The 27,394-nt window shown below is 36.0% G+C and overlaps 3 protein-coding genes across 15 annotated transcripts; 2 read left to right on the top strand and 1 right to left on the bottom strand.

Annotated features, from left to right (window-relative positions):
• The first annotated feature begins 1,637 nt into the window (after positions 1-1,637).
• On the top strand, positions 1,638-25,184 carry LOC149609958 (cardioacceleratory peptide receptor-like). Of its 12 annotated transcripts, XM_089860148.1 has the most exons (3): positions 21,356-22,898; positions 23,085-23,150; positions 23,307-25,184. In XM_089860148.1, the coding sequence occupies exon 3, from the start codon at positions 23,386-23,388 to the stop codon at positions 24,499-24,501; it is 1,116 nt and encodes a 371-aa protein (XP_089716274.1). In that variant the 5' UTR covers positions 21,356-22,898; positions 23,085-23,150; positions 23,307-23,385; the 3' UTR covers positions 24,502-25,184. The 12 variants fall into 12 exon arrangements, with proteins under 12 accessions (XP_089716280.1, XP_089716282.1, XP_089716274.1 ...); XM_089860154.1 differs by lacking the exons at positions 21,356-22,898; positions 23,085-23,150 and adding an exon at positions 1,638-2,192; XM_089860156.1 differs by having other exon boundaries at positions 21,355-23,993; positions 24,054-25,184.
• On the top strand, positions 12,915-20,797 carry LOC149609959 (uncharacterized). Of its 2 annotated transcripts, XM_089859842.1 has the most exons (4): positions 12,915-16,065; positions 16,198-16,521; positions 16,598-17,270; positions 17,341-20,797. In XM_089859842.1, exon 1 carries the CDS (start codon positions 15,526-15,528, stop codon positions 15,859-15,861), a length of 336 nt encoding a protein of 111 aa, XP_089715968.1. In that variant the 5' UTR covers positions 12,915-15,525; the 3' UTR covers positions 15,862-16,065; positions 16,198-16,521; positions 16,598-17,270; positions 17,341-20,797. The 2 variants fall into 2 exon arrangements, with proteins under 2 accessions (XP_089715968.1, XP_089715966.1); XM_089859840.1 differs by having other exon boundaries at positions 16,198-17,270.
• A 220-nt stretch (positions 25,185-25,404) lies between the features above and the next one.
• DCP2 (decapping mRNA 2) lies at positions 25,405-27,359 on the bottom strand. The gene is made up of 8 exons (XM_089860143.1): positions 27,176-27,359; positions 26,915-27,066; positions 26,708-26,835; positions 26,543-26,641; positions 26,203-26,468; positions 25,977-26,130; positions 25,707-25,902; positions 25,405-25,646 (listed from the first exon to the last, which is right to left on the bottom strand). The coding sequence occupies exons 1-8, from the start codon at positions 27,220-27,222 to the stop codon at positions 25,498-25,500; spliced, it is 1,191 nt and encodes a 396-aa protein (XP_089716269.1). The 5' UTR covers positions 27,223-27,359; the 3' UTR covers positions 25,405-25,497.
• Between the last annotated feature and the right edge of the window lie 35 nt (positions 27,360-27,394).

Below are 27,394 nucleotides of genomic sequence, written 5' to 3' on the forward strand. Positions count from 1 at the left end.
CATGATAATATTTTAGTCAAGTGTCTCTTTGGTATATATCAAGAATTACCAGAGAACCTTTTGAACATTATCGAGCAGAATGTAGACATGTTAATTGAAGTATCTCTGATAAACGATGACATAAAAGTATTTATACGGTCATACTGCTAGCCACATATCTCAAGGTAATCCGTTACTTATGATAAGGCAAGATAATAAGTAGAAAACACCTATAGGTAAAGTTACGCTCCCTAAGTTTGCTATTAGTAAGAAAAACCCTTGAAGAGTAAGCTTTCATGTAAGAGCCTAATTCCATCATATTATATATAGGATAACGTCCTGCGAGGTCTTTCCGTCGATGGTATAGCCATGTATGACACTTCCTGACATAAAAATTGCAAGATAAAAAGGTAACCAAGGTAGCGTCAAACACAGTCAAGTGACGGAATACAGAGATAAGAAGTTAAGAAATCAGACAGTGTCACCTTTCTGCGATTAACTTAAAGGAACTCCAAAGAATGCATCGGTAAATCGGGAAAAATTATTTGAAATACGTCACTTGACCGAGGAAAGGCATGGTTCTAAGAAACTTAGTTTAATTTCGAAAACTAACGCTTTCTTGAATCATGAATGAGTTCCTTGTTTTTGGAAATGCGTTAAATACTTAATAATGGCTACAAAATATATATATACGTGGCGCGGTATTCAAACAAACCTAACGAACCAAAGACAAAATCAGAAACTCAACCCGGTTGATTATTGATCAAGCAAACAAAGTCATCCTGACCCATCATTCGCTTATCCTTACCTCTCTCTCTCTCTCTCTCTCTCTCGCCCACAAAATGGATTAGAGTATATTTAAGCCTAACAAACATCCTAAAATAGAAATTTTTTCAAGAGCTTTGAACAGTACAGGTACATTTGACATTTCCAAAGGGTCCAAGATGGATTCGTTAGTCCAGGAAGGAACAGAAAATTTCATCAGCAAAGGGAGAGTAAAATTTGACGAAAAAATTATTACGTTCTTAAATCAACAAGAACTTAGAGAAAATTAATAAAAGGCCCAATATTTTCCAACGGAGATTCTGTTCTAAACAGCTTGAAAATAATTCCCTGGGGAGATTTCTCGATCTGAAGTAGAGTGTAAATATTTGATTGCGCAATGTACGTCCAAAATTTAATTTTTAAATTACCATGTTTGTTTACTTTTTAACTACAAGCAGACACGTTAGCTTCAACTGATTATTTTTCATTAAAACATTTCCTCGGTGATACGAAGTCAATTGCTCGTTACAACTGCCATGAAATAGAGCCTGGCGAAACCAAAAATAGAATACGTAAGGAGGGATTTCAAAAATACTTTGACTTCCGTTCTTTAGATGTAACATTGTTCTCCTAACTAGGTTCTAAAAGATGAAGCTATAGAAATTTAGATAAAGACGCGTCATTTCCTTCATGGTTTAAGTTAAGACCACCAGAAAACATTTAAGCCTATTTTGAAGATTAAGGAATCGATTTAAAGTACGTGGAAGTGTAATTTCCGGTAGTTAGTTCATCGTTCCTTTAAAAACTTTGTCGCCTAAATGCAGTAGCTCTCTTTACCCCCCATCCAGCCCCCCCCCCGGTCATCATCCTAATTCCTTCGCCATCTATTGTGGCGAAAGGGAAAACGTAAGATAAAATAGAAGAGGCTACTAGGAGCCGCCAGGCGGAGGCTGCACGGAGAAGAGCTCAGTCCGAAACCTCTTAGCTCTACTTTACTCTCCACTCCTCTCCTCCGAGCAGCGTTGGACGAAGCTCTAGGTCCCCCTCACTAAGGCAACAGCCAGAGGCTAAAGATGAAAACTACTGTAGGAACAGAAATTTAGTCCGAAGAAGAGAGCTAGGAGAGAGAAAGAGAGAGATAAGGGGAGGAAGGTTTAGGGGTTACACCACGGACCATCGGTGGAACGGAGTTCGTCAAAGCGAGCGTGACAGCGTCGGATAGCCAAGCTCTGGGGACACACTCGGAACAGGACAAAATAACCAGATCTAAAGTCCTCCTCGCGAAAACAGGAGATACCGAGTTTTTGAACTTTTAACTCCGTCGCGAAGAGAGGTGTAGAACGTTCTCGGATTTCAACGAAAATATTGTTACGAAAGCAAAAGTTTCACATTTTCTTTCGCCGACCTGAAGAATCCGTAATAAGACCTTCCGATTGCCAACAAGAATTGTAAGTTGGGTTTCGTATAAGTATTGTACTTGGTTTCATTTTATAGTTGGTCTGTCCATTCTGGTCCGAGTAATAGAGCAAAAGGGAGGAAGAAAGAGATACGCGAGGGCAAGTTATTTTCCCCGCCCCAAGGCCAGTTGATGTTTGTTGTTTCATTTCGTAATTAAGTGGCCAATTTTCCAAAACTTTTAAGGCTTGTTAATAAACATTCTATGTTTGTTGTAGGCCAATTGTCCTAATTGGTTGTTAAAAACAACTATATCTTACTCGTAATTGAACAGTAAGTCTAAAGAAATGTATTAAATTTTCATAAGATTATGTTTAAGATATGCATAAATAGCTAGAAAGTTTCAACTAAACCTTCTGTAAAACGTTTCTCTCTAAACAAACAATACTTCTTGGATAACCTTTCAGTTTTGAGTAGCTTAATGGATTAGGTCATGTTATAAAAGGGATATACTTTCCAGAGTCAACTTTGAACTGTTATGCTACAGTTATACATCTCTTGATGTGAGAGTTCAAAATTGGTTTCATCATGTTTCAAAACTAAGTGTACTGAAGGATTTCAGATAATAAAAAATGACAGAAATTGCTAGAAATTGACAGTGGAAAAAATGACAGCCGAGCAAAGAAAAACAAACAGAAATAGATGTTTAGTCTTTCAAAACATAAATTTTCACTGGTTCTATCAAGGGACTAATCACTCACCTAAAAAGTAATCATTATTCATAATCTTCATTTTTGATTCTATTAAAGGGATTTCACTAAATCTTAAATAACCTCAACCTTGACGTTCCTAAAAAAAAGGTGTAATCGTTGTACAGGGAATTAGTGAGTGATTAGCCCCTCGGGTTCTATTAAGAAATGGGGAGTAGTTGTGACAACCCTAGAGAGTGATCTTAAATGTTTTACATAAATAGATAAGTAAAAACATCAAGGTGCGTGGGAAGGGTCTAAAACTCCGACACTATTCAGAAGCATCCCTGTTTATTTGCCTAAAATTATAATAGCCAAGAAAAGCTCTTACCTCTCGCGTCTCTTTTTCTCATCTAACGTTTTTGCAAATACTTCATTTTATGCTAAAATATTCAAATTACATCCATATTATCATAATCTCAACTCCCCCACCTACCTCATTAAGATATGAATATTTATAACGTAAAATAGCCAACCCCTAGAGATAAAAGGGTATTCCTGTTGATAGTATACATCCTGCCTCAAAATAGTTCATTTTAGGTCCTTAACCTACAGGAACAAAATAGAAAAAAAGGTGTTTCAGGAAGCGGAAGTGAACACGTTGGTCAGAAAATTGAGATTCAATCTATATCCGTTTTAAGAGGAATAGGGGCTCGATGGACTAAATCTAAAAGCATTAAATCCGTGGAAAGGAAAAAAGAGGGACGAAATTCCCAATTTTCCGAAGCATTGCTTGTTAGTATACAGGGTGTGACAGTTGCATCCTTTGTTGAAAGCAGAGACTTTATAACTTGTTTATGGGGCCAAATATTCTACAAAAATATGTTTAAACTTTCACATAAGGTTTTTTAAATTAATTTTGGTAGTAAGCAATAGCAGAGACCTCAAACATGGCTTGCTAATGTCACGTTATATATTATAATCAGTCATTGTCGAAAAATTCTGAGATCAATCCATCATTTTGTTGATATTATATAGCGACCTTACTAACAGGGTGGAACAGCTTTTTGAGGCCAAGAGAGAAAGAGAGGAGAATATTTCTAAAAACTTTTATCAAATGTTTAAAACGCCGCACCTTAAATTATAATTAGAGGCGGAGATTGTAGCCCTAATTGATGATAAAATCTGTAACCTGTTATGACACTGACTATAAGTTTCTATAAAGCTAATATATATTGCAATTTATAAGCATTACATAATTAATTAAACGATTTGCTTGGTGCATTTTTAACAGTGATATCAAAATTTAATTAAGAAAATCCCGTCAGGGATTTTCTATTTATACTCAATCCGAAATCGTAATGTTAAACTCTATGGAGCTTAACATTATGAGGTGGAAACATTTTCGCGACCAAGGGGGTACACTTTTTTCACAGCCTAACTTTACAGCACTAGCAAAGGCTGAAAAGGTACAGTATCTCATTTCTCGTAGTGTAAGGTTAACTTGGCCTTTTTGTATAGGTTTTAAAAATAAATATTTTAAACCACGCGCTAGCTCACGCGCCAGCACGCGCTGCATTTCAATAAAAGTTTCAATTCAAATCTCGCGCTTAATTTCACCATTTTGATTCTCTAATTAAATTCACGTGATTTTTTTTAAACTCTTTGGGCCTAATTTTTGTCTTTGTAAGCCTAACGTTAAATCATCACAAAGAAATAGTTGGAGAATTTTTATAATTTTCACATGGTTTCAACGAATATTTAGCATAGTGTGTTTTTATACAGTGCATTGTATTATCCGACCATTCCAATTTCCGAATGCAAGTTACGATTTAGTGAAATACTATATAATTAGTCTTAAAAAATTGGACGAATGAGTTTCACTATTCCAGAACTAATTTATTCCCAAATAACGTTTCTCCCCAAAAAGGGACAGATATTATACAAAAACGAGTTTTGCTTCGCAGTCCTTAAAAAAAACTGCATTTATACACAATCCACGGCACTTTTTCAAACCCACAAGGGGCCAGAAATTAGAAATTATTTTATGTATTGCAATTTGAAATTAAGTTTAATCGATATGAGAAATTTGGTTTTAATTGCGTAGTTCAAACATTTGTTATGATTAGAAATTTTACAACAAACACGGGTATAAATGCGGCGTTTCGGAACAAAGAGCTAAATCAAGGACTATTATGACTCGAGTTCGAATTGAAGTTTAAAACTTATACAAGATGTAACAACACACATATGAACACCTTTTCTGAATGTATGATAAATGTCTGAAATACGACACTGCTTTTAAAACCACAGGGGAACAGATTCTATATAATTTCATACGTGAAAACCTAAGCTCCCTTTATCTCGAAACGCCGCATTTATACCCGTTTTTGTTGTAAAATTTCTAATCATAACAAATGTTTGAACTACGCAATTAAAACCAAATTTCTCATATCGATTAAACTTAATTTCAAATTGCAATACATAAAATAATTTCTAATTTCTGGCCCCTTGTGGGTTTGAAAAAGTGCCGTGGATTGTGTATAAATGCAGTTTTTTAAGGACTGCGAAGCAAAACTCGTTTTTGTATAATAAGTATTATGGTCAAAATATGGCAATGGTCAGTTATGACGTCAGAACGTCTTAATAACTGTAAAACCATTTCAAAAGGTGGTATCGGATTACAAAGATATTACTTAGTTCTACAAAATTAGTTTCCAAGGGATTGTTTTTGATACGTATCAGAGATTGAGCGGTTTTAACAAATGCGTTTAATTTATTCATAATCACGTCTTATCACTACTTATCATTTTATTGTATAGAAACTACTATATTTTAGGGGGATAATAATACTACAACATAGAAGGACTTTGACTACATAGATCCTGACTTGATATTTATAGTATCGATAAAAAGGGTACACCCTGTATATAAGAAGACTCGGTGAGAGTCGAAACAGTAGAAATTGGGTGCAGAAGAAGGCTCTTAATGACCCCTGACACTCAGCTGACCCCGAAGCCAATTTCATTGTACCGCTCGGTTGAACGGGCCACGCGCGCGTCGAAATTAGCCAAGGGTGAAAGAGCCAACGAGCTTTCATGCCTTACAGACATTTAACTTTATACGATACCACCCTTATCATTCTATTCTCCCAGCTTCTTACAATCCCTCTACGAGATTTCACCGATTGCAACGATATAGTGATGCCACCGCTCTGGATATTCTAAGAACGGGAAGTTAACCTCTTTCCTCCCATTACCGAAAAAACGTTTTCCCCCTTTTTATTCCAAGCCAACCAAAAATCAGCTGACATTTAAAAAGTATCAGATAATGGCTATCTAGAGACCCAAGAACTCTCTCTCTTTCTTTCAAAAACTGAGGAGGAAAAATTCAATCCTTTTAACTTTTGGTGCAGAAAAATGCCACGACTTCTTTGTGGCTTTGTATAATTAAAAGCCAGGATCTCTTTCATATGCCTTTTTTTCTTCAGTTAATGAGAAGAAATAGGCTTAGAAATAGCTAGTGGAAGCTGTTTTTTCTTCTTAAAGTTTAAGTTAAGAGTTGTTTTCGGTTGAAATTAAAGGAAGGTATTCCTTAGAGAAATTATTTAAAAATGGTTTTAACCATACATTAAAAAGTAAAATACCCCTGAATTTAGGCTACTACGTGTACTTCAATGTGTATGTGGTGAAACATTTCTACAGGCGTTCTATGAGAAACTAACGTTAGAGTTTGACCCTAAATGTTAGTTTTTCCTTAGACATTGATATGAAGCACGGAAACATTCCTTAACACTTATCATTAAAAGAGCAATGAATTTTTTATTACATACAAAACATAATAAGAAAATTTATTTTAAATGTATAACTACGTTAATTGTGATGCCATAAATGAAATAGGTCCTACAGAATTTTAATCATGTATATGAATAACCTTGAGTTTTAAAGGTATTACCGTACGATGGAAAATTAGATTTGTAACGCCTTCGTATCTCGAAGATGGGAAGTCCTATGATGAATATTAAAATCTTCTCCATTTGACGCGTAAAAGAGCGACATTTTTGGGATTCGAAGTCACGCGTTCCGGCGTTGGGCTTCTCGAAAAACCTCCGAGAAAATGGGGATCCATAAATTCCCTCTAGTTTCAATAAATGTAGTTACGACCTCGCTTCTCATGCGCTGGGTCTAAAGCCGATGAAAGAGAATTTTTCTTCTTTCTCGTCTCCTAGCGATATTCCTACGAGACGCTTAATGGAGAAAACCTCGCGCTATTGGTAAAATAAACTTTCCAAGGGGTTGGATAAGAGTCGCAAATTAGTTACAAATGTTAAAATAATTAGGCCCAATTAGGTTATAAAAGGACTTGTTAAAATGTTCGATTTAAGAATAGATTTTTCGACTTAATAGGAGAGTGTTCGGATTGGGATTCTATTGTTGCTTTAGAAGTATTCTGTAGTTAATTGGCAAAGTACATTAACGAGATAATTTTCTTGACATTTTCTAGTTAATTAAAGCATAAGTTGTTAAGTTCCATAAGTTTGTCACTGATTACTGAGAGCTTGTAACATTTCCGAACCAAGGAAATATTGTCCTCCCTCTTGTTACACCATATCTCCTCCTTTTTACACCGCAGAGATAAACTCGTTATACTAGAGTTTGGAAAGGTTATATTCAAAGTTTTTATAATCCAATTAGTCTCTGGGTTTTGATAGTATCGTAATTAGAGGCGATTTGGGTGCTTAGTTTGACCTCAATTTTCCCAATGAAGATGCCAATGTCGGCCGGGAAAGAGGATACTCGTTTAATCGAGTTCCGATGAGGAAACGAACCGAAACTATTTGGAAGTATGACCACGATTTCATAGCGTGTTTTCTTGGGAAATAGGAAATTTCTTTGAGGAAGTAATATAAGAAATGGAAAAATAAGCTTCTATTGAATTGAAGACTTTAAGGATTGTTTTTAACTTTGTATGTCTCGGTAGGAAGAGAACTCTGAAATACATGTAAGTCTAATAAACTAAATTGTTTACGACAAAATTCACTCCAATAACTTTCAACAGGTATCTAAAATTTAATTATGTAGCTCACAAAGTGGAAGATAAAGCCCACTTCGCGTAATGAATGCAATTTGTCGCTTTCAATTTAGACGACAAAACAAATTTCTAAATCAATGCGATTCAATCTATTCAAGTAATCTAGATACACCACTCTCCATCCAGATATTTACGTATATATATATATATATATATATATATATATACTTTGATACAATATTTGACATCAATTCACTTGAGTTCTAAAGATATTGAGGTTGTATAGGAAAACCCTAAACCTTCAGTCTCTCCTGTCCTTTTCAAAGGAGTACCTTTACCTGTGGATTCCTCATCTTTGACAGGTATGAAATTTGGATACGCCGTCCGCTTCATTTTGTTTAATTTCTCATATCTTCTTTAAGATTGTATATCAATACATATTCCAATATCAAATATTCATTATTTTAAATTATCTTTCTAATAAATGAGAAAAAAGTCCTTTAACTGATTGGATAAACGCGTGAGGGTTAATGGTTCGTAGCCCACAATTTCCTAGACGCCCTTGGTAAAGATAGATCTTTGTTGGTCTACCACAGTCTGATTGATAAGTATTTCTTTCCGAGTAGAGTGATACGTTTCCCCATAAAAAAATAACGTCCAAATGATGTCATATCTCATCTTAAAACGTCACCGGGAAACAATTTAGAAAATGGAATAGAAAAAAAAGAATAACCGGGAATGAAAAATATGATCTTCTTCTATGTCACAAAAGACAAGTCACAAGGTTAAAAGAGATTTCATTTCCCGAAAGGAACATTTATCCCGTATAAAGAAGAGTAAAGCTTTTGTAACAAAAACTTCAAAAACCTTGTCCGACACGGAATATCTTTCCATTTTCATACAACAGGGGAGGAGTCGGTCGTTTGTAAGAACATTGGGGAATTCATGAAATTCTCTTTACAGAGCTAGTAACTTTACGAAGAAAGTCTACAAAATATAAAACACCACCTCACCACCTCGATTTTGTACTTTGAAAAGTTCCAAGAGACAATGTAATGCCTGAACGACTTATATTTACTCACCCTAGAGATTAAACTACCGTTACAAAATTTTCTAAAAATGGATCCCAAAGAATAGTTAATGAAAAAGAGTATAAAACGCCGTAAATGTCTATTTGAAAGAGTAGATAATGAAGTAGAGTGTACAGTAAGGTACTAAATGGGTTTTTAGTGGTTGTTACGTGTTCTTTTCCGTACCCCCTAAGTTCCATAAGTTTGCGTTCACTGAGACCTTGTCATGAAGTGTCGTAGGTAAAACGTCATATAGACTCTCTGGTGTGGAAGGCTTAATACAGACTAAATAAGAAGATGGACTTCGAAACCGCGTGTGGTCAATTCTCGCGTCGTTCTTGAACTAGCTCTCATTACGTATAAGTCTCTGGCATTACGAAGTACAGGTAGTGTCATACCTTTTAAACTAATGTAAGCACACAAAACTTTCTGACAGGAACACATCCGTACATTTTAAAATAACGCATTTAAAAAAGAAAACGTTGGAATTTAACCTAATTAATTAAGTCTGAAAACGTTCTTCAAGACATTTTTACGACCGAGTGTAATTATGACACTGTATAAATTTCCAAAATGTTAATGGGCACAACCCATTAAAAAATTTTAAAAATTAAAGTCTCTCACAAAATGTCATTAATTTTTCCTTACATAATCCTCTAGCTGCTTACATAATCTACGACCGGAACATGCACGTCCTAAATTTCATCTACTCGTGATCTTTATTGAGCGTAATGTAACAAAATAGTCTGCGGTGTGATGCCATATCATTTGCGGTGCTTTCTAATCCCTTAAGGTATAGCTTAAATTTTATCTTTTCACTAGGCATAGAAACTAATTTATACCAAAAATAAAATTTATCTCAAAGACTTTTATGGAGCAGGGAAGCCCAATGATGGCACTAAAACGATTCATAGCTGTAGATTGGCTGTATTAAGAGAAGAGTAAATGTACCAAGGGGTCAGTCACTCAGCCTAAAACCTTACCCTTGATAGTCGTAAAATTATTACACGTAATATCAAAGTGTTTTGCCCCTCGACATAGGCAACCAAATTTTATTTAACCTTTCCCAAGAGCATGTATATAAATACTTTGAGCTCCTAAAGGAAAATATGCCAGCGTGAGAAAATGACAGTTTTGAATCTGGAAAATTGGAATAAGGGAGACACCATAAAAGAAGTATTTTCTAGAGAAATGTATAGAAGAAATCAAGGGCATTCTTAGCCAGAGGCCGAGCTAAATCGGAACGCGTTTGTTCCGGAGCATGATCGAATGTTACTCGTCCGATACAGGAAGTCAGTCTCATCAATTTTTCGTATTTCCTACGTCCGGATTGTATAGTCGCTCGCGCCTTTTTTTCACGAATATAAAACCGGGAGCCCAAAATGTAATTCCTCTACTCGGAGAGAAGGAAGAAAACGTCAAAGAAGAGAGCGATTAGTAAGTGATATCACGTCCAGCTCTTCGAACCCTCTCTGTCCCTTCTCCTTCCTTCCGACTCTCTCATAGCCAGAAAACGTCATTTTTTCGCTTTTATATGCCTAGGATGTCTAAATATCTACCTTGGAGGGATCAACTGGGAAGTACCGAATCCCTTTAAGGATGGAAATCCACTAAAAGCGTGATAAACTTAGGGGGAAACAAATGTAGAAAAAAAAACAGTCCGCAGTGAGATATCGTCGATGAAGGTTATGGTGAAAAGTATGTTGGATGAAGAGTTAGTTCAGCTAGCTAATTGGACCAAGTCATCTTGCGACTTATTGCCTCTAACGCCTTTACAATGCACAATTTAGCGGCCTGGATTCTTGAGACCTAACAATCATTATGCGTTGGTAATGGTGTAAGAGTCACCTCCTCTACTGTATATCCTCCATGCTTTAAAACGGTGATTGAACTCTAGTTGTTTAGTGTAGCAGACATTAATTATTTTCTTACAAAGCATTATTTAAAGATTCCAAGTCAAGCGCTACTCTTATCGCTTTAACAATTTATCCTTGGCCCAAGAGAAACCATAACCTCATTTTTTTTAAGCAAGAAACCACTCTTTGGGTTATTTACTCCATGTACCGCGACTAAAACCGTATATAGCTGACAAAAATAAAGTTATCCTCCTCCAACGCCCAAAAAGTGTAGGATCTAAAGTGAATATAGCTTTATACTCCAAAAAGCATTTTCGCGGAAGAATGTTTCGCTTCTTTCCCTTTCTTCTTTCTTCTTTCTTACTATTGATCGACTGTAATAAAAATTTCATTTTTTATATCCTCGCCTTTGGCCTACATAGAGTATTTTTAATACCTAAAATCTGTTCAACAACTTACTATTCGAGTCGAAGTTTAAAGAAATGTTGCATCTATGGATAATGAAACCATATAAAAACTGAGAACGTGTGAATCTAATTCCAATTTGGAAAATCTTGTTTATATGGGTACTTATACATCAATTTCACTGAATTACAAGTAACACGAGTATGAATATGTTAATTTAATCGAACACTATTTACGCTAGTTGTGTCGAGATCGCAGCCAAATACGGACAGTAATACTTAAGCTTTCGGGTTTGTTAGGAACCTGGTAAATATAGAATAGTTTAGCTATTTGAGGCGGACCAATATCTTTCATAATCTACCGGGCTGAGAATGAACAAGTTCCATCTAAAACACGTAGATATTCTACATACTTATATACATTTAACGGCGAGCTAGGGAATATAATATAGATACCTCAAATAGCTAAGCAACCCTTGTACAAACGACAGAGAAACAGTATTTGATATTTACTAGGATATTTAAATGAGTACCTTTGATTTAAATTTTAACATGTCTTGATTTTATTACGAAAGTGTCACGGGATTTGATTTGAATATAAAATTAGTTTACATTGGGAATGAGAGAATTATCGCATAATAACTGAATTAGGAAATAACACTCATTTACTTATATATACCTAAGTATCACACATTTAGGCCTATACGAAGAGTCAATTATCAAAATAATCTTGTCACTTATAGACGTGTCAATATGATTGAAGTCAAACAGAAGTTATGTACACTATACTTTTCTAGTATAACTAAACAATGACATTAATCTACTCTGAACTCGACCCAATTTCTTTATCACATTCTGGAATATGTCTATTGTATTCTACTTAGCAGAGAAAAAAAGAATTCTAATTCCCAGAAGCCTTTTGTCTACTAACAATTTGCTTTAGGCGTATATGTCTTCCCTGATCATTTTATTAGGCCATAACTACATCATTCCACCAACGCTAAAGCATAGAACCGTGCAAACCAAACACGCTTTTTCTTTTCTTGTTCACAAGTACACAAACGCCTGACTTAGACAATTACGATAAAAGTTCGAAGGTCACCAAATAGAAGAATCCCTTTTAGTGGTAACCCGATATATATACTATAGTAACTCCAAAAGAAAATTGGTAAGGGGAAACGCCATTTAGTATTTTTCACGGTTGATTAAGCGTTTGGCGCCTAACTTCAATGCTATATAGCCTAGTGGTTCACTCCCTCCTCTAAAGGGCGATGAAATACCAAAAAGGCTAAACCCTAGATCAAGAAGCGATATCTAGTTTACTAGGGAGAAGGTATAAGATGCCAAAGTATTCGCGTGGGCCATTGTCCCAATCCCCCTTTCAAAATACAAGGGGGGACGGATAAGGAGGCCGGGCTATTTCGAATCTCCTCTGCAGTCAGAAAATATGACTTTAATTTTCATCATTCGCGTCGCGTTGACGTGAGTTTTCAAGAACCAATGAGATGCTGGTTGTAATTATGAGGCGGGGATTATTAGCCCCCCTCTCATTTATGTTCTTAAATAACCTGCCAAGTATTATGTTAAAAAATGCGTGTTATTTCTCCGTTATATCTCCGATATTGACTATAAATTCCTAATTATCTCGTCTCTTAACTTCCCTTTTTTCGACTTCTGCCTACACCTTTAAAAGAAGGAGAGAAAGAAAATATAGAGACCCATCGGAACCTAAAATCACTGAATCGTAGCCAGTCTTGGGACTCCACTCATGATTCGAGTCTTTCCAAGAAAAAAAAGGTTATACTAGGCATAGATTTCACCACCGAGCCGAAGACCGGCTCCAAAATGAAAGCGATATTGCTCCCTCGCGAAAGATGTACGTAAAGGGTTTCAGGGTGATCGGGCCAAGCTGTTTATCGGATGGCCGGGAAAGTTAATTTAAGTGTTAGCTATCGCTTGGCTAAACTCTACCCCCACCCCAACCCCTCTCTCTCGTCTTCTTGTCGATATGTATACCCTAACCGCTTCTACACTTCTTTCCATGACATTTAGCCTATGAGCAACAGACTGACTCCAATTGACCAGGAAACAAAACACAAAACTGAAATAATCGTTTGTAAAACCTATTAAAATATTTGGACATACACAGGGTGGTTCTGCTAAAGACTGGCATAAATTAAGGGGAATGTTCTTTAAGCGATTTTGAGTCGAAAAGTTTCCATGACATTTTGCCGCCTGGTATCGGCCCTTCTCGAAATATAACCACTAACTAAGCCTAGTTTTATTGAATTAAAAAAATACATTGCTGCAAATATTTCATACGCTTCAGCCAAAATACTATTTATTGTTTAGTGCCCACATAGACAGGAAACTCTTCCCCAAACTTCCAGTCACTTAAAACACTTAGAGCAAGACCGAGTATCTTAGCTTGTGAAACAGGAAAAATGACGGACCTCCTTGGGTAAAAATCGGGTTCTTATTTCTCTTCGCTCTGTCTATCACACGCGTCACCGAGAAAGGGTATATTGCGAATATAAATAGCCACCAAGGTTCTCTACTGATTCTCTGCCGAAGGGAAATTAAACCATAATAGGAGGAAGAGACGATAGAAAAACGTGAGGGTCATTTTAAAGGGGCTAACATATCCCGAATGTAACGCCATACTTGATTATGTTCAATTTAATGGCGTTTTTCTGTAGAAAAGAACACGGTGTTATATTACGATGGCTATATTGAAGGTCATCTAAATCTATACACGTATATAGTTCTCGGAGGATAACAGTACGTGGTCAGAATTTATCAGCGTACTCAATTACGTACTCGGTAAATTGTTGGGTTATTTTCTTTCAGCATTTTTTCAATATGCTGCTAAAATTGCTTAGATGTCTCGCGATTTTGAAGCGCCTTAAAAGAAGAATGTTTAGTCGAAGGTTAACCAAACTAACTTAGGTTTTGTATCAAACAATTCCCATTAAAATAAATCAACAAATTCAAAATAGAGGGGAGTGAAATTGCAGAATGATTTCAATGGATCATAAAACCGCATCTACTTGTTTTTCACCAACAATGGTTTCGAATTTTCCCACACAATAATCCCACGAATTTAGAAAGCTTATTAAGTCAAATCAGAATTTTTCATGTATATACATATGGAAAACGTAATTCATCCCTTTTGTTGCTAAGAATAAAATATTTTTAAACCCAAACAAAAAGTGGAATGAAAAATAAATTCAACAAAAATCGGTTTTCGGTACAAAGATTAGAATAGATGGTACCATAAGTTCATAGAATGTCTCATAAGTTTTACACCAATTACTAAGAGCTTGTCATGAAATGACGTAGGTGGAACTTCATAGATTCTCTTAAAGTAAGTCTCTAGCATTACGAAGTATAGGTAGTGTCATACTTATGAAACACATCTTATAAGCTTATGATGGTACTGGTTTTGTCCACCCAAAAAGTCCCGATTAATATTTATGAAAACTGCAAATATGGAAAAAAGTGCGATATTGAAAGAAAAGTTGTAGTTTTTTTTTTTCATTTCTTCACCCGATTTTTTTTGCTTTTTAAGATATACAGAAAATGTTTTCCTTCAAATTCTCAGAGGAGACAACGCAAAAGCTTAGCGTCTGAAAAGGCACTGAAAATTTAGGGGCAACAAATCTATATTTGAAGCGAAGCTATTTTGGGGTCGGGAAGTTCTGTTCCTAAATGAATACTTCACCCATTTCTTTAATTATTCTTTTTAATTTAAGACGTTTTAAAGGTCTGACGCGTCATGATGCTTCAGTAATTAAGGCAACTAATCACTCATTATCTGGACTTTCCCAATGATTGTCAGATATCAACTCTTTATAAGGAATGGAGAATGTTTCCATCGTCCCCCTTTGAATTCTCAGGGCTTACTTGCGGCTTGCTTGGATTCACGAGTTAAAAAAAGAGGTCTTGACACTTGGGCTATGGATCATTTAACACTAAAACCCGAAAGAAATCCGCTTTCGCTTTCTGAAGACCATTTTTGGTCACTCGTTCCTTCAGATACGTATGTTACTCGATACGGGATTTAAAAAGGAAAGTTTTTAGTTCTGGTACAAGCTTGTAATTTCTCCCAAAAATGCGTAAAATGATGATAAATGTCACCCTTGCCACTTACGTAGGGTTATTTAACAACTCGCCATTTACTATAAAATGTTTGAATCTCAGAAACTACTTTAATCCCTAGGAAACCCGATTTGTTATAGAATTTTAGGTGCCTTTCAAGAATGTAACCGACTATAGGGACATCTGTGAAAAAATTAATGTGAAAATGCAAGTATTCCCATACCAAAGGGTGTAAATGTTATTTGAGGAAATAGACAATCATTACAATGCTGTCAATGCTAGTAAAATAGTCAATGATAGCTTTAAAAATGGTATTAGAATTGGTAATTTTTTAGTAGATCGGCCTATGACACAAATGTCGGCGGTAGGTCAGGGTTCAAGCTGGTGTGAAACGGGCGCTCTTGCCACAGTTCGCTCAGCTTTATACCACCACCTAGATTATATCCTTACCACGCGACTTAAAAATTGCCTTAAAAAACCGTCCACCCACCGACGAGAAATATACTGGCTGCTTGCCAAGTTGAAAGGGCAAGTCTTGGCAGATCTTCATAGCACCATGGACGATGACTAATACGTTTTTTTTTAACCCCTACATACCATTTAGGCGAAATCCTCGTACAAGGTCACCAAACAATTATAATGATGAGCGTGCATAAGATACCAAAGGGTTGAAAAGAGTACCGTGAAGGTGAACAAATATAACGTGGTACCAATGACCTTGAACTCTTCCCAAACTCGGTGCCTACCCTCCCTCGAGAAACATTCAGCTCAAAAGGTTGGTTTTGAGTTCTGATCCTCTAAATCACCGTCCATGATCGACTAGGCCCTCTTCTTTTAGGCCATGTGGCTTCAAATAATATATAAAAAATCACACTTACTATTAATATTTCCTCCCAAAAATGATTAGATTCCCAATCTCCATGAACAACAATGAAGGACAATATTAATCACATCGGATCGATTTAAATAAAATGTGGAATGATTATTTTAGTTTTAAATCCGACTAAAAACTACACGCAGTAAATCAATGACATAACCGAGAACAAAGCGTCAATCAAACCTGACTAGCGAGGGAAAAACGGGGAGAAGACCTAAAACAGAGTCCACCCCCCTTTTCCCGATTACGCAGGGCGCAGGGAAATACATCAAATTTCCTTCCCCCTCTTTCGCCTACTTTTAATCAGTACATGCCGTTTTTTATTGGGATTCTCCATGGAGTTATTTTATTGGAGTAATAATGAAAGTTTCGTATGAAGCACATTACATTATAGATGGGTTTTCATAAAAATTGCTCTTATTGCTAGCAGCTGATGGAAAGCGGTAATGCAGATCCTCATTTAAGTCACAGCGGCGTGAAATTTCGACGTACCCTTGAGATACACGTCCGAGAAATTCTAAGGTGGTTTTCTATTTGCTGCTAACAACCTACCACCATGGAGCAATAGTTAAGAAGACGCAGTTGTTATTTGTACGATACTGCTCCCTCTTTTTTTAAAGCTACTTCCGGTGTTCGTCGAGTGAAAATCCGCTAGTTTTAAGTATGTAGCATATGCAAAAAAATCATAACTTGCAAAATAATGGATGAAAATGACCTGAAACGATCACAAAATATTATTGACGTGTGGAACCAACGTTTGTTAAAATATTCCCTCTCTCCGAAAAATGCCAAAACTCTACGCTTGCCTTCCTTGGATACATATGCCTAGTCAAACAAGGGTCTCGAAATAAATGACGGCTCAACTCTACGGGTTAAACCAGGTCAAACAAAACCTTTGAAAGACTTAAGGAAAGCCGATGAAATGAATTAACCCTAAAATGTTGGCTGCCGCTCGTTTTGATGGCTCTCTAATTAACGCATTATTCCTTTCAAAAACTCCGGGACTCCCGTAACGGTACGTCCCTAAACTCCAGCACCGAAATTATTTGGAAGACAGAAACCTTTTAATTTCCTGGGCGAGGCCAGGCACTCGCACCATTAAGGTAACTATATCACCGTGACGCAATCCTAATAAATTATTCAAAACCTTTTGACTTCACTTTTCTTGGACAGAATGGATAGTTTTGGAGCAACAAATTCCCTCCCTTTTAGGACGTTGTGAAGGAAACTACTTAATTTTGAGAATTTCTGTTCTGACTTAAAACAATTCGGAAAATTCTCCAAGATACCGAACCAAGAATTTTTCAATTTAAAATGTTAAATTTGGTGACATATTATATACTTTGTCGTAACACTTGGCCTTCCTGCGTACACAGATTTTCCAATATTTTTAATTTCGAGACAATGACGACCTGTATTAATTACCATAAGTAACGTAGCTACCAGAAAGTATGCCCCTAAAATCACCATAGTTTTCAGGCTAGGATAATTCATACCTTTTACACAAGGAGTAGAGGCTACTTGGATGACAAGAATACACACTATTTTGTCCTGCAAGGAACATGGCCTCCTTGTGCAAATTATATGAATCCTCCTAGTTGAATACTTTTTCGGGTGTGATTTAGGTTTAGAATGAGTCAGTGATCAATATGTAGCTATTCATAAGAGATGAAATTGAATGTTTTAAAAGATAACCTTTTGTTCTGTACTGAAATAAAGCGAGTGAAATAGTAGATGATCATTATTCAGCGGTCTTTTCTAAAAACAATAAAGACAATGGTCTAGAATAATTGAATTAGAACGCCCTTGGACACACAATATTCGTGAATAGCCATCATTCGGCGTCTAAATAGCGTCTGTAGCTTTATAGTATCTTGTAGTAATTGGCTGAAAAGAAGAGACGGCAGTCGGATCTCTTTTCTTAGACAAGTATCTGATGCTTACCAGAAAGGGGAGAAAAAGCTGCAGCATCTAGCGATCCGGAAAAGAGGCGTCCTCTTCTCCATTTTGCTTCTTCTCGTTTCCTTTCTCATTTCCGGTTCGCTTAAATTTGTTTTAATCGAAAAGAGTGGCAGACTGGTAACTTACAATTCCAGGCAAACTTTACTAAACTTTAAACGAATAACACCGTTAAAAGTCTAGAAAAATATCCGGAGAAGTCTTTGGTCTTTCACTTTATACTTACCCCGTTTGGTGGTACAAAAGTATTTTTAAGATTTTCAAGAATATTTTCAGCCGATTTTAGTTTACGAAAAGATGCGCTTCGGTATATAGGAACTATTTATAATCGCTTACCACGCTTCAAACGTACTTACAAAGTTTTCTTCAATTTCTTGCTTGAACGGTTTTCTTTCATTTCGTAATTGAACGAAGGAACAAACCTCCTTTCATCAGATCAGATTTCTATTAAATTAAATTTACACGTGAATAGGAAATGATAGAGATCGTACTTATTTGGGAAATTTTGAAGTCCTGGCTGGTTACGGCATCGTAACCTTTACCAGGAAGGGATAATAGAAGAAGGATGACACTCTGTATCCTCTTAATACTTTAGTTACGTAACATGATTCTTCCCAGGCTCGTGCCCTTTTTGTTTGCTCTCTTGCTCATCAAACTTCAGATGGGAATCGCACCGTGGGGTGAATTCTATAACTGTTTGGTACTAAATCCTTAGCATTTAACACACAAACCTCGTAATAGTTAATCGCTAATAGAGTAATGATGAGGGAACTATTTATCGCGTATGTGATTCGGTTTTGTAACCTTGCTCCAAATGTAAAATGATGTTAGGGGAAGAATCAGGTTGCAATTACTCCGCTTTGTGGTACACTTCTCTTGAAGAGAAGTATTATATACTTCTGCCTCTTATTTCGTAACACTAGGTAACATTGAAGCGCTGCTAATAAGAGAGAAATCTCGAAGATCAATTTTTGGGGTCGAACGTATAAAAAATCTGACCTTTCTCGCGGGCATCTCCCGCCAGTGCATCCTTGCTCTGCCCCCACCCCTTTTTTTCTGTCGGTATATCTCGGTATTAATCTCGGAGGCTGAACGTTGGGATTATTGACTAAAGCCAGAGGAGGGAAGCGAGAAAAGAAAATTAAGTCCCCATAAAGACAAACAAGGGACCTCCCACACATTTTTTATCTTCGTCAAAACTTTGATTGCATCGCGTGACGGCGCTGCTAGCTCAAATCCTGAACGGTAAATCTAATTATAGCCGAAAAACTAAAGACGTTCTCTCCTGGCGTCATTTTCTGGACTTAACTGTGATTAATATTCGCCACCTTGCAATAAACTCCTAAGTTAATATAACTGGTCAAGCTTTTAAGTTAAAGGGCCCCGACGTTTCCCATCCCGACATATTTGTTAAGTTCAGGGTCGACATTACTAATCAAAAAGCCATGATGCCCATTATAAGGATATCCAAACAGTAAACTAAATATAATCGTTTGGAGAGCGCGGATATTGTTCCATAAAGATTTTTACCATTCTGTCCGCCATTTTTCAATATGACCTTGTATTGGAATAATATTTCTTAGTGCGTACCTATTACTTAAGATTAACGTCCCTGCAAAATTTCAGCTTTCTAGATAAAGGGGTTTGGGCTATGAATTGATTATCAGGTACACGCCTAAACATCTGAATTGAAAATACACCTTAACTCGTGTTAATTAAATCATATTTCAAACTGTAAAACTTATTACTACACATTCAAAACGTGACCTTGTTGACTCCAATTGAAGATTTGTAAAAAAATAAGGAATAAAGTCAAACTTGGCCATCTAGAAATATGTCAGAGTTATTCCATCGAAATTGTTCGTCGTAGATACGGAAGAAAGAAACTGTAGCTTAATTGGTTTCCACTAGATCGAAAAAAACGAAAAATGGGGAAAAAATAACGAGACTTTTAAGGATGAAGACATTTTTGTGACACCTGTCAAAACTCTAATCATACTGTCCTTGAAAACAAAATCTATATTTTGCTACGTTAAATATAACGAGGAATTTTCTCCCAGTAAGATAGTATTAAAGTTAAATCATTTATTTCGTGGCTTCCCGCACAAGCGCTCCTATTAAAATGGCGCTACAACGAGTACAAAGTTTTCTGGAAACATTGCGAGTACATAAATGTACCATTAAATAAATTGGTTTTAGAAAAGCCTATTTTTGAAGTTGTAAAAGGGTTAGTTCCTAAAAGCTCCATTATTTCGGAATTTCGGACGCTTTTAATCAATTAAACTTTAGTCTGGCTTATTTTAGACTCGTGTTTCTGGCTTGAAACGTCCCCCCAAAATGATTATAACTTTGTAAAGGATATTAAGAAGGTCCAACCAGTCTCTATGGTCTTGGAGATACATGTAAAACAGAACAGACTTTCACTTACATCTCTGCCCAATGATGCTCACATTTTCGTCCGTCTTGTTGCTGCGTAACTTCATAGACTCTAAAGTTACAAGAGGGTTTCGTTTGGTACAAATAACTTGATTGGCTCACGGACTGCATGAAGAAAACGAAATATATTTGGATTATCCAACAACGGCTAAGATAAATATAGTGTGCGTAAACAATGAAGAGCAGTGTTGGATTAAAGGGAGAGTAAGGCGTCAAACAAGATGCGGTTTGACTGAAACTTGGTCGAAAATGTGAACGCCTGTTTTAAACATGTTACTATAAACAAGTCTAGTAGTAAATAATGTAACGTATATTCTCAACTGTAGAAAACGTTTAGATAAACAGTGTTGTATAAAGTTTCGAAGATTAGGGAATCCAGTCTTCGTAAACAATTGCAAAGATAAACTTTCGATTTATAAAACGCAATTAACTGTTAGTTACGATGCTTTGCTTCCGATAATGCTAGCTGTAGTTTATTTAGGAGCCTTATAACATTTTTACCATTTGAGATGGGGATATGAAGAGCTCTTAAAAGTCGGTAAAAGGAGAAGAAGGGAGAAGTGAAGCCCAGTTCGATCCCAGTTTATTTTTAGAAACATAAATGAATCTGACGAAGCCTGCGAGAAATTTTCCCAGCATTGAAATTAAGAAAATAAAAAAATAGAAAATTCTTATAGGTTGCTTAGGCTACGACGATGATTTAATGATTCACCCTAGCGAAAGCGAACATCTAATCCGGATTTAGTTGCAGTTCCTTATACGGTTTTACGCGACATAGCGCGCCACTTTCTTCTAATGAGAGTTAACATTGAGTATTAATACTCCTCAACGTTCACTATTTTATCAAATGAGCTCGAACAAATCTATAGTTATACTTTGTTCGAGAGATTACAAAGTTCTTGATGATAAAATCCCTGTCGAAAATTTCCAAAAGTCAAAAATGGTACAACTCGATTTCAATGATTTTTCATTAAGTTCACACTCAAGCTTTAAGATAATTTCGTCCTATTTCTAAAGCTATAAACATAACGAAGTTTCTTTCATTTTCTCTTTTCAAATCTAACCCGAATTAGCGACGGAGCTGTAATTAATACTCTGAATTCGTTTTCCGAGCTATTTTAAATTTAAACCACAGAAGGGAGTCGGCCCATCTCTCTTTTGCCTTTATGTATATTGTTGGTACTAAATTAAGCCTTTGTTTGGACTCCTAATGACCCTAAATATGTGTTCTCAACGAACAGCGTAATTAAACCAAGGGTTGGCTGAAATATCCCTGAGGCTTTGAACTATAAACTTCAAAAGCCGCTTATAAAGAGAGAAAGGTTTAAGTGAATAAAACCTATAAATCTAGAACAACTTGGATGATCCATAAAATATTACTCGCAGAGTTTTATCACTACACTACTATATGCACAGTCTTGTCTTTTTGAAAAGAACAAATGTAAATTATTTATATTTCCGTTGCTGAGCACACATTCGAGGAGAAGAAATCTCTATAGAATAGCAATGAATTTATTCAATTATTTCATGAACAAATTATCAGTAAAATTGTGAAAATCTGCAAAGGATACAATCCTCTATGGACTTGCATATCCATAAGTTTGTTACTGCTTACTGATAGCTTGTCATGAAGTGTCGTGGGTGAAACGAAATAATATACCAATAATTGATCAATAAATATATGTAACGTGCCTGTTAAAAGATAGTTTAACATTCAGTTAAGTTCAACATTCGTGACATAATTACATTTTATTCCCTATGAGAATAAAAGTCCTGTTGAAGAGGATATTTTTAGGAACATAGCGGATCGACCATAGTGGGTGCTTGAAACCAAATATCGGAAAAATTCTCTTTTAGCGGAGAAACTAAAATTGCAGGGAGACATCAAAGGGTTTAGCCGCGACACGAATCACTTCGATGAGCTTTATATAGTCACTTTTTATTAAAAACTAAATTTCGATTCAAAAGGTTAAAAGGAATTTTTCCCGGTGATAATAAAGGAATCCGTATTAAAGGGAAGTCATTAAGGTTTCTGGAATGTTGGAATGTTTTCAAACCTATACTTTTGATAGCCATAAAAATTCCAAATTCAATTAAGTTTCTTCTTTAAATTCTGTAACCTGTTTATGTTCCTACTCTTTCTTAATTGCAGAAAATTCGGAACTCTGATCTACAGGATGAAAAGGGCGCTTTCTGATAACGCTTTTATTATGCGGGCATTGTATAATAAATCTACCTTTCATCTATGGAACATATTTTCGAAAAGCTTCTAGTCAAGTTATCGAGTTAAAAATCGTACAGCGTTTTTCTGAGCAAAACAATCTACAAAATTATAAGTACACATGTAAATGTACCATGAACTAATGATTCGAAGAATAGTACTTTTATGGATCAATGGTTTCATAAATGCATAGAATATTTCTCTAGTCAGTTTCATTGACTCTGAAATTGAATAGTCGATTGAGCCTAATGGCTTAATAAAAGCTATTTCGATAAACGTTTTTCCTTTCATTGAAATATAGTTTTTGATATCCCCATGGACAAGAAGATAGATTATTACGAATTTGGCGTGGCACTAGCACCAAGTGGTATTGTAAATTGACCTTCATTCCATGAATTTCCAAAATTAATACAAATCTAATCAACTTGTGACTCCAGTGCCAATTGGTTAATCATTTCATAAGCTTAGCAGTATTAACATTTTCACGATATCATAGTTCATGACTCTTTTCCTCTATTTCCAGATGTAACAGGAATGGAGAAAATATCTTTGAAAGACAGAACCTGAAATCCGGGCACGATAGGTACCTCTGACGTACCGGGATGGAAAACTCTTCCTTCTGGCCCCCTTCCTTCGACAATAGCACTCAGTACAACGTCTCGAACGACTCAATTACGACGAGGGTAGACATTCTGGGACCTCAGTATCACCGAACAGCGCGAGTGGTCATAATCATAACAATGATTACTCTTTCGGTCATCGGCAACTCGTGGGTTTGTTCGCGAATAACTTGCCAGCGTGGTCGCTTGACAAAGCCCAAAGTCTTGTTTCTTAACTTGGCATTGGCTGACTTGGGCGTTACTCTAGTTACCATGACTTCCCAGTTAGTCTGGGAGCTAATGGGTCGTTTATGGATAGCGGGTGACGCTTTCTGCCGAATTTTTAAATTATTGCAGACGTTCGCGTTAGTCAGTTCCACCTATATGTTGGTGGCCATTGCCGTTGATCGTTACTTCGCCATTGTTCGACCTTTGAGGCCCAGCCCGAGACCTTGGAGACTGGCTCAAGGAGCCTGGTTAGCCTCTCTTCTTCCATCCTTACCGAACCTTTACGTTTTTCACGAATGGGAAAACTCTTCGGGTAACCGTTATTGCTCCTCCATTTTCTACACAATTGGGTATCCTCCTAGTTACCGCCAGATGTACATGGCGTACGTTTTTCTATCCATATTCATCGTGCCCTTTAGCTTATTGGTCGCTCTATACGTTAGGATACTGGCTTGCATCTGGAAACAGTCTTCGGCTATAGACCAAAGGAGCGCTTCGTCCTTACCCAAAGCCAAAGTGAAAACGCTAAAATTAGCCGTGGTTATTTTCACGGCTTTCATGATCACTAATTTGCCATACGTCGTTCAGGAAATGATTCTAGCTTTTGGGCACTCGCAAATCTTGGACATGAACTGCGTGGCCCTTTTCGGGGTCATCTCGGCCAGTAACAGTGCCTTGAATCCGTACATATTCTTGGCGTTTCAAACTAAAGTCGGTTTCGCCGCCCGTTGGAGGGCCCTGGTCAAGAGTCTTCGGTCCTCCAGTAGCAATATATCTAGAATGGGAGAGAGACTAAGCCTAACCTTACGAACCTCTCGATCTATTCAAGCGGGACGCACGTCAATAACATCCGCTTCAACGATTCGCTCCCCGCGGCTCGACCAAGACTGAAATAGCTATGTACAGAAACTTTCAATCGCTGTTTGACCAAAGAAATACTAATAATCATCGTCGGTTGCCAGATGAAAATATCTTTGATATAAATGATACGTTGTAGTTTAACTCGAAACTAATAGGTTGTTATATAAGAATAATAAGTTTATAAGGTCTGTTCCACGAGTATGTCACTTCGCATACTTTATAATTCCGAAAGCACTCTAATTAACTAAAAGTTTCCTAGAATCTGTGACGATTCCCTTACTTGTCAAACTTGTGGAACTTATATTATAAACTTACGCTGTTACAAATGGGTCAAAATAATTTCGTGCTCCCGTTAAATTAAAAAAAAAAAAAAATCGTCGTGTCGATTTGAATATTGTTTAAAATAAATTATCTTTATTGATAAAAAAACTGCCTATATTGATTACAACTCCATTCTAAGCGATATTCGTTGAATATACGTGTAATGGTACATTGAAACAATTGATTTAAATAAAGGGTTCACTAGATGGTTTTTTGTTAAGGGGGGGGGGTCGCACATAACTTACCTTTTTCACTTCCAGCTTCAAAAGAGTGGTACAGAGAACTGGTATTGACGTGCTGTCAATATTTGTAGTCTAAATTGTATGGCCTGACCTGACGACTTCCAATATGGCTGCCAAATGCGAGGTAAGACTTAAGAGGGTGTGACGTCACGACTGGTAGCAGTCTATAGAAAAAAAAGATTGAAAAATTCAATAAACCTTTTCTTTAATTAAAAAAATCAATAATTCAATAAATCTTTTCTTTAATTAAAAAAAAATAAAAAAAACCACTAATCTACACACTGAAGTTTTTCAACTCTAGACAATGGAACTCCCTTTGCTAATATTCAATTGGCAAGTATATTAAAAATAATAAAAATAAATGAATCAATAAACCAATAATTCACATTATTTATTTACTTATAAATATTTTACAAAAAATGTTCAAAATAAAAATGAAGCGTGTTTGCGTTTCACATTTTTCTTAACTTGAAAAATGACTAAAGACACCAGCCATAATTTTTTCCCGATTTAAGGTAAAATTCTCCCAAAGTGAGCACGAAAACTCATATTCCGATTTTTGGTTACCAGTTGTGGCTTTTGGCTTTCTCAACTGAGTCTTCCCAACATGTTCTACAAAGTTATCCATAATGTAAGACGGATAATTAGTTCTGATCAGCTTGTTTCTTATACTTGGGTTATCAGTTGGTTTCTTTAAATGAGGAGAGAAAGACGCTTTTCTCATTTCAGATGCGGAACTCGAAGGATTTTCTTGTTGTTCAGGATTTTTCCTTGCCACTTGTTTACGAGTTTGTTTAGTAGGACTCGTAGTTTTAGGACTAGTTGATTTGGCAACTGAATTTTGGTTAAACATTCCAGTAAAGAGATCCTGCAAAAGAAATTGATTATTTACAAATTATTTACCTTTAGTCTATTCTCAGGTGAGAACAAAGACAAGCTTACCTGATATAACTGTGACAAATGATGTTGCTGCTGTTGGTGCATTTGTCTCATTTTTTCAGTATCAATGCTCGAAGGTTGAGAAACATTTCCAGCTCCTCGAGATGAAACTTTCCTTGACTGTGGTTGCCGACTACTTATCCATTTTCTTAATTGTCTAAGCATCGGAAAATAACGTAATAAAGGGGTCAATATATTATTTTATCAAGCTTAATATCTTAAAACTTACTTAATAAATGGGATGACCATAAAAAATGAATTAGGACCAAGATTGAGATTATTTTTAGGTGTTTGATCCTTTTTGTGTTGAGGCAAATCAGAGATGGCGAACCATTCAATGCTTTTAATCTCTTTTCTAGTTCTTGGCTGAAACTTAGTTAGTTTAGGAACATTTGTAATGACGTAGAGTCTGATAAGTTGATCATTGAAGGTATGTTCCAAATACTCGTTTTTGTCAATCAGTGAACTTATATCAAACCCTGTTTCTTCCAAAACCTACTCGAAATCACATTTAGTTCAAAGTTCATGTCTAGTCAAAGTAAAATTCACACAAAAAAAAACTTATTAACTTCTCGAATAGCGCAATCTGAAGCTTCCTCTTCTTTATTAACTTTGCCTTTTGGAAATCCCCAACTAGCTTTAGCCCAATAACCTTGTACCAATAGCACCTATACCAGGACAATGATCATTATTAATTAATTAATTATAGGGCCTAATTAATTATATTTAATTACGTATTTCTTTGATTCATCAAGAAGTATGGCTCCATAAGTTGGAACAGCTTGTTTATACATTCTCCATTCTTCATAGACTTTATCACAATCTCCAACATATTGACGCAGATATGGTATGTGATTAAATACTTAAGATTATGTTAAGTAACTAATTACTAACAAAAAGGTTTAACCTATAACTTTAACATCATTTGATTGAAAGGATACTTATTCTTATAAAATCTTTCATGTTGCACTGCCATAAATGAGTATTTTCGGAGCAATAAAAGTCTAAGTAAAACCAATGAGCCAACTCAATCTGAAAACATATTCGAACCAGTTCTTTCCTTTCTTCTTGCGGAATGTTAATTATAAATCGACTGAAGATAAAAATGTATTAAATGGTCAAAGATTAAAATTACTCCCTTCAACTTTTGCAAGAAGAAAACGCTAAGCCTTGGCATTTCAAATCAAAACAACGTACTGTACCTGCACAAATCATCTAAAATTTCTGATGGAATCGGGGACGCATCCATCACACTATCCTTATCAACTTGGAAATTTAACTTTACTAATTTTAATTGTAATAGTTAAAGAGGAAAAGTAAACCCTAAACGCATATGCACACCAAACACCATTCAAAAAGGTTTTAACTTTTAAGCAGACGACGAACAGCGAGCTTCGAGCCTTCGACCCAAGTTTATGGAC

This window comes from Phalangium opilio, unplaced genomic scaffold (genome assembly GCF_054372755.1).
Source record: "Phalangium opilio isolate 3A_F unplaced genomic scaffold, DU_Popi_V2 ptg000344l_1, whole genome shotgun sequence".
Lineage (NCBI taxonomy): Eukaryota > Metazoa > Arthropoda > Arachnida > Opiliones > Phalangiidae > Phalangium > Phalangium opilio.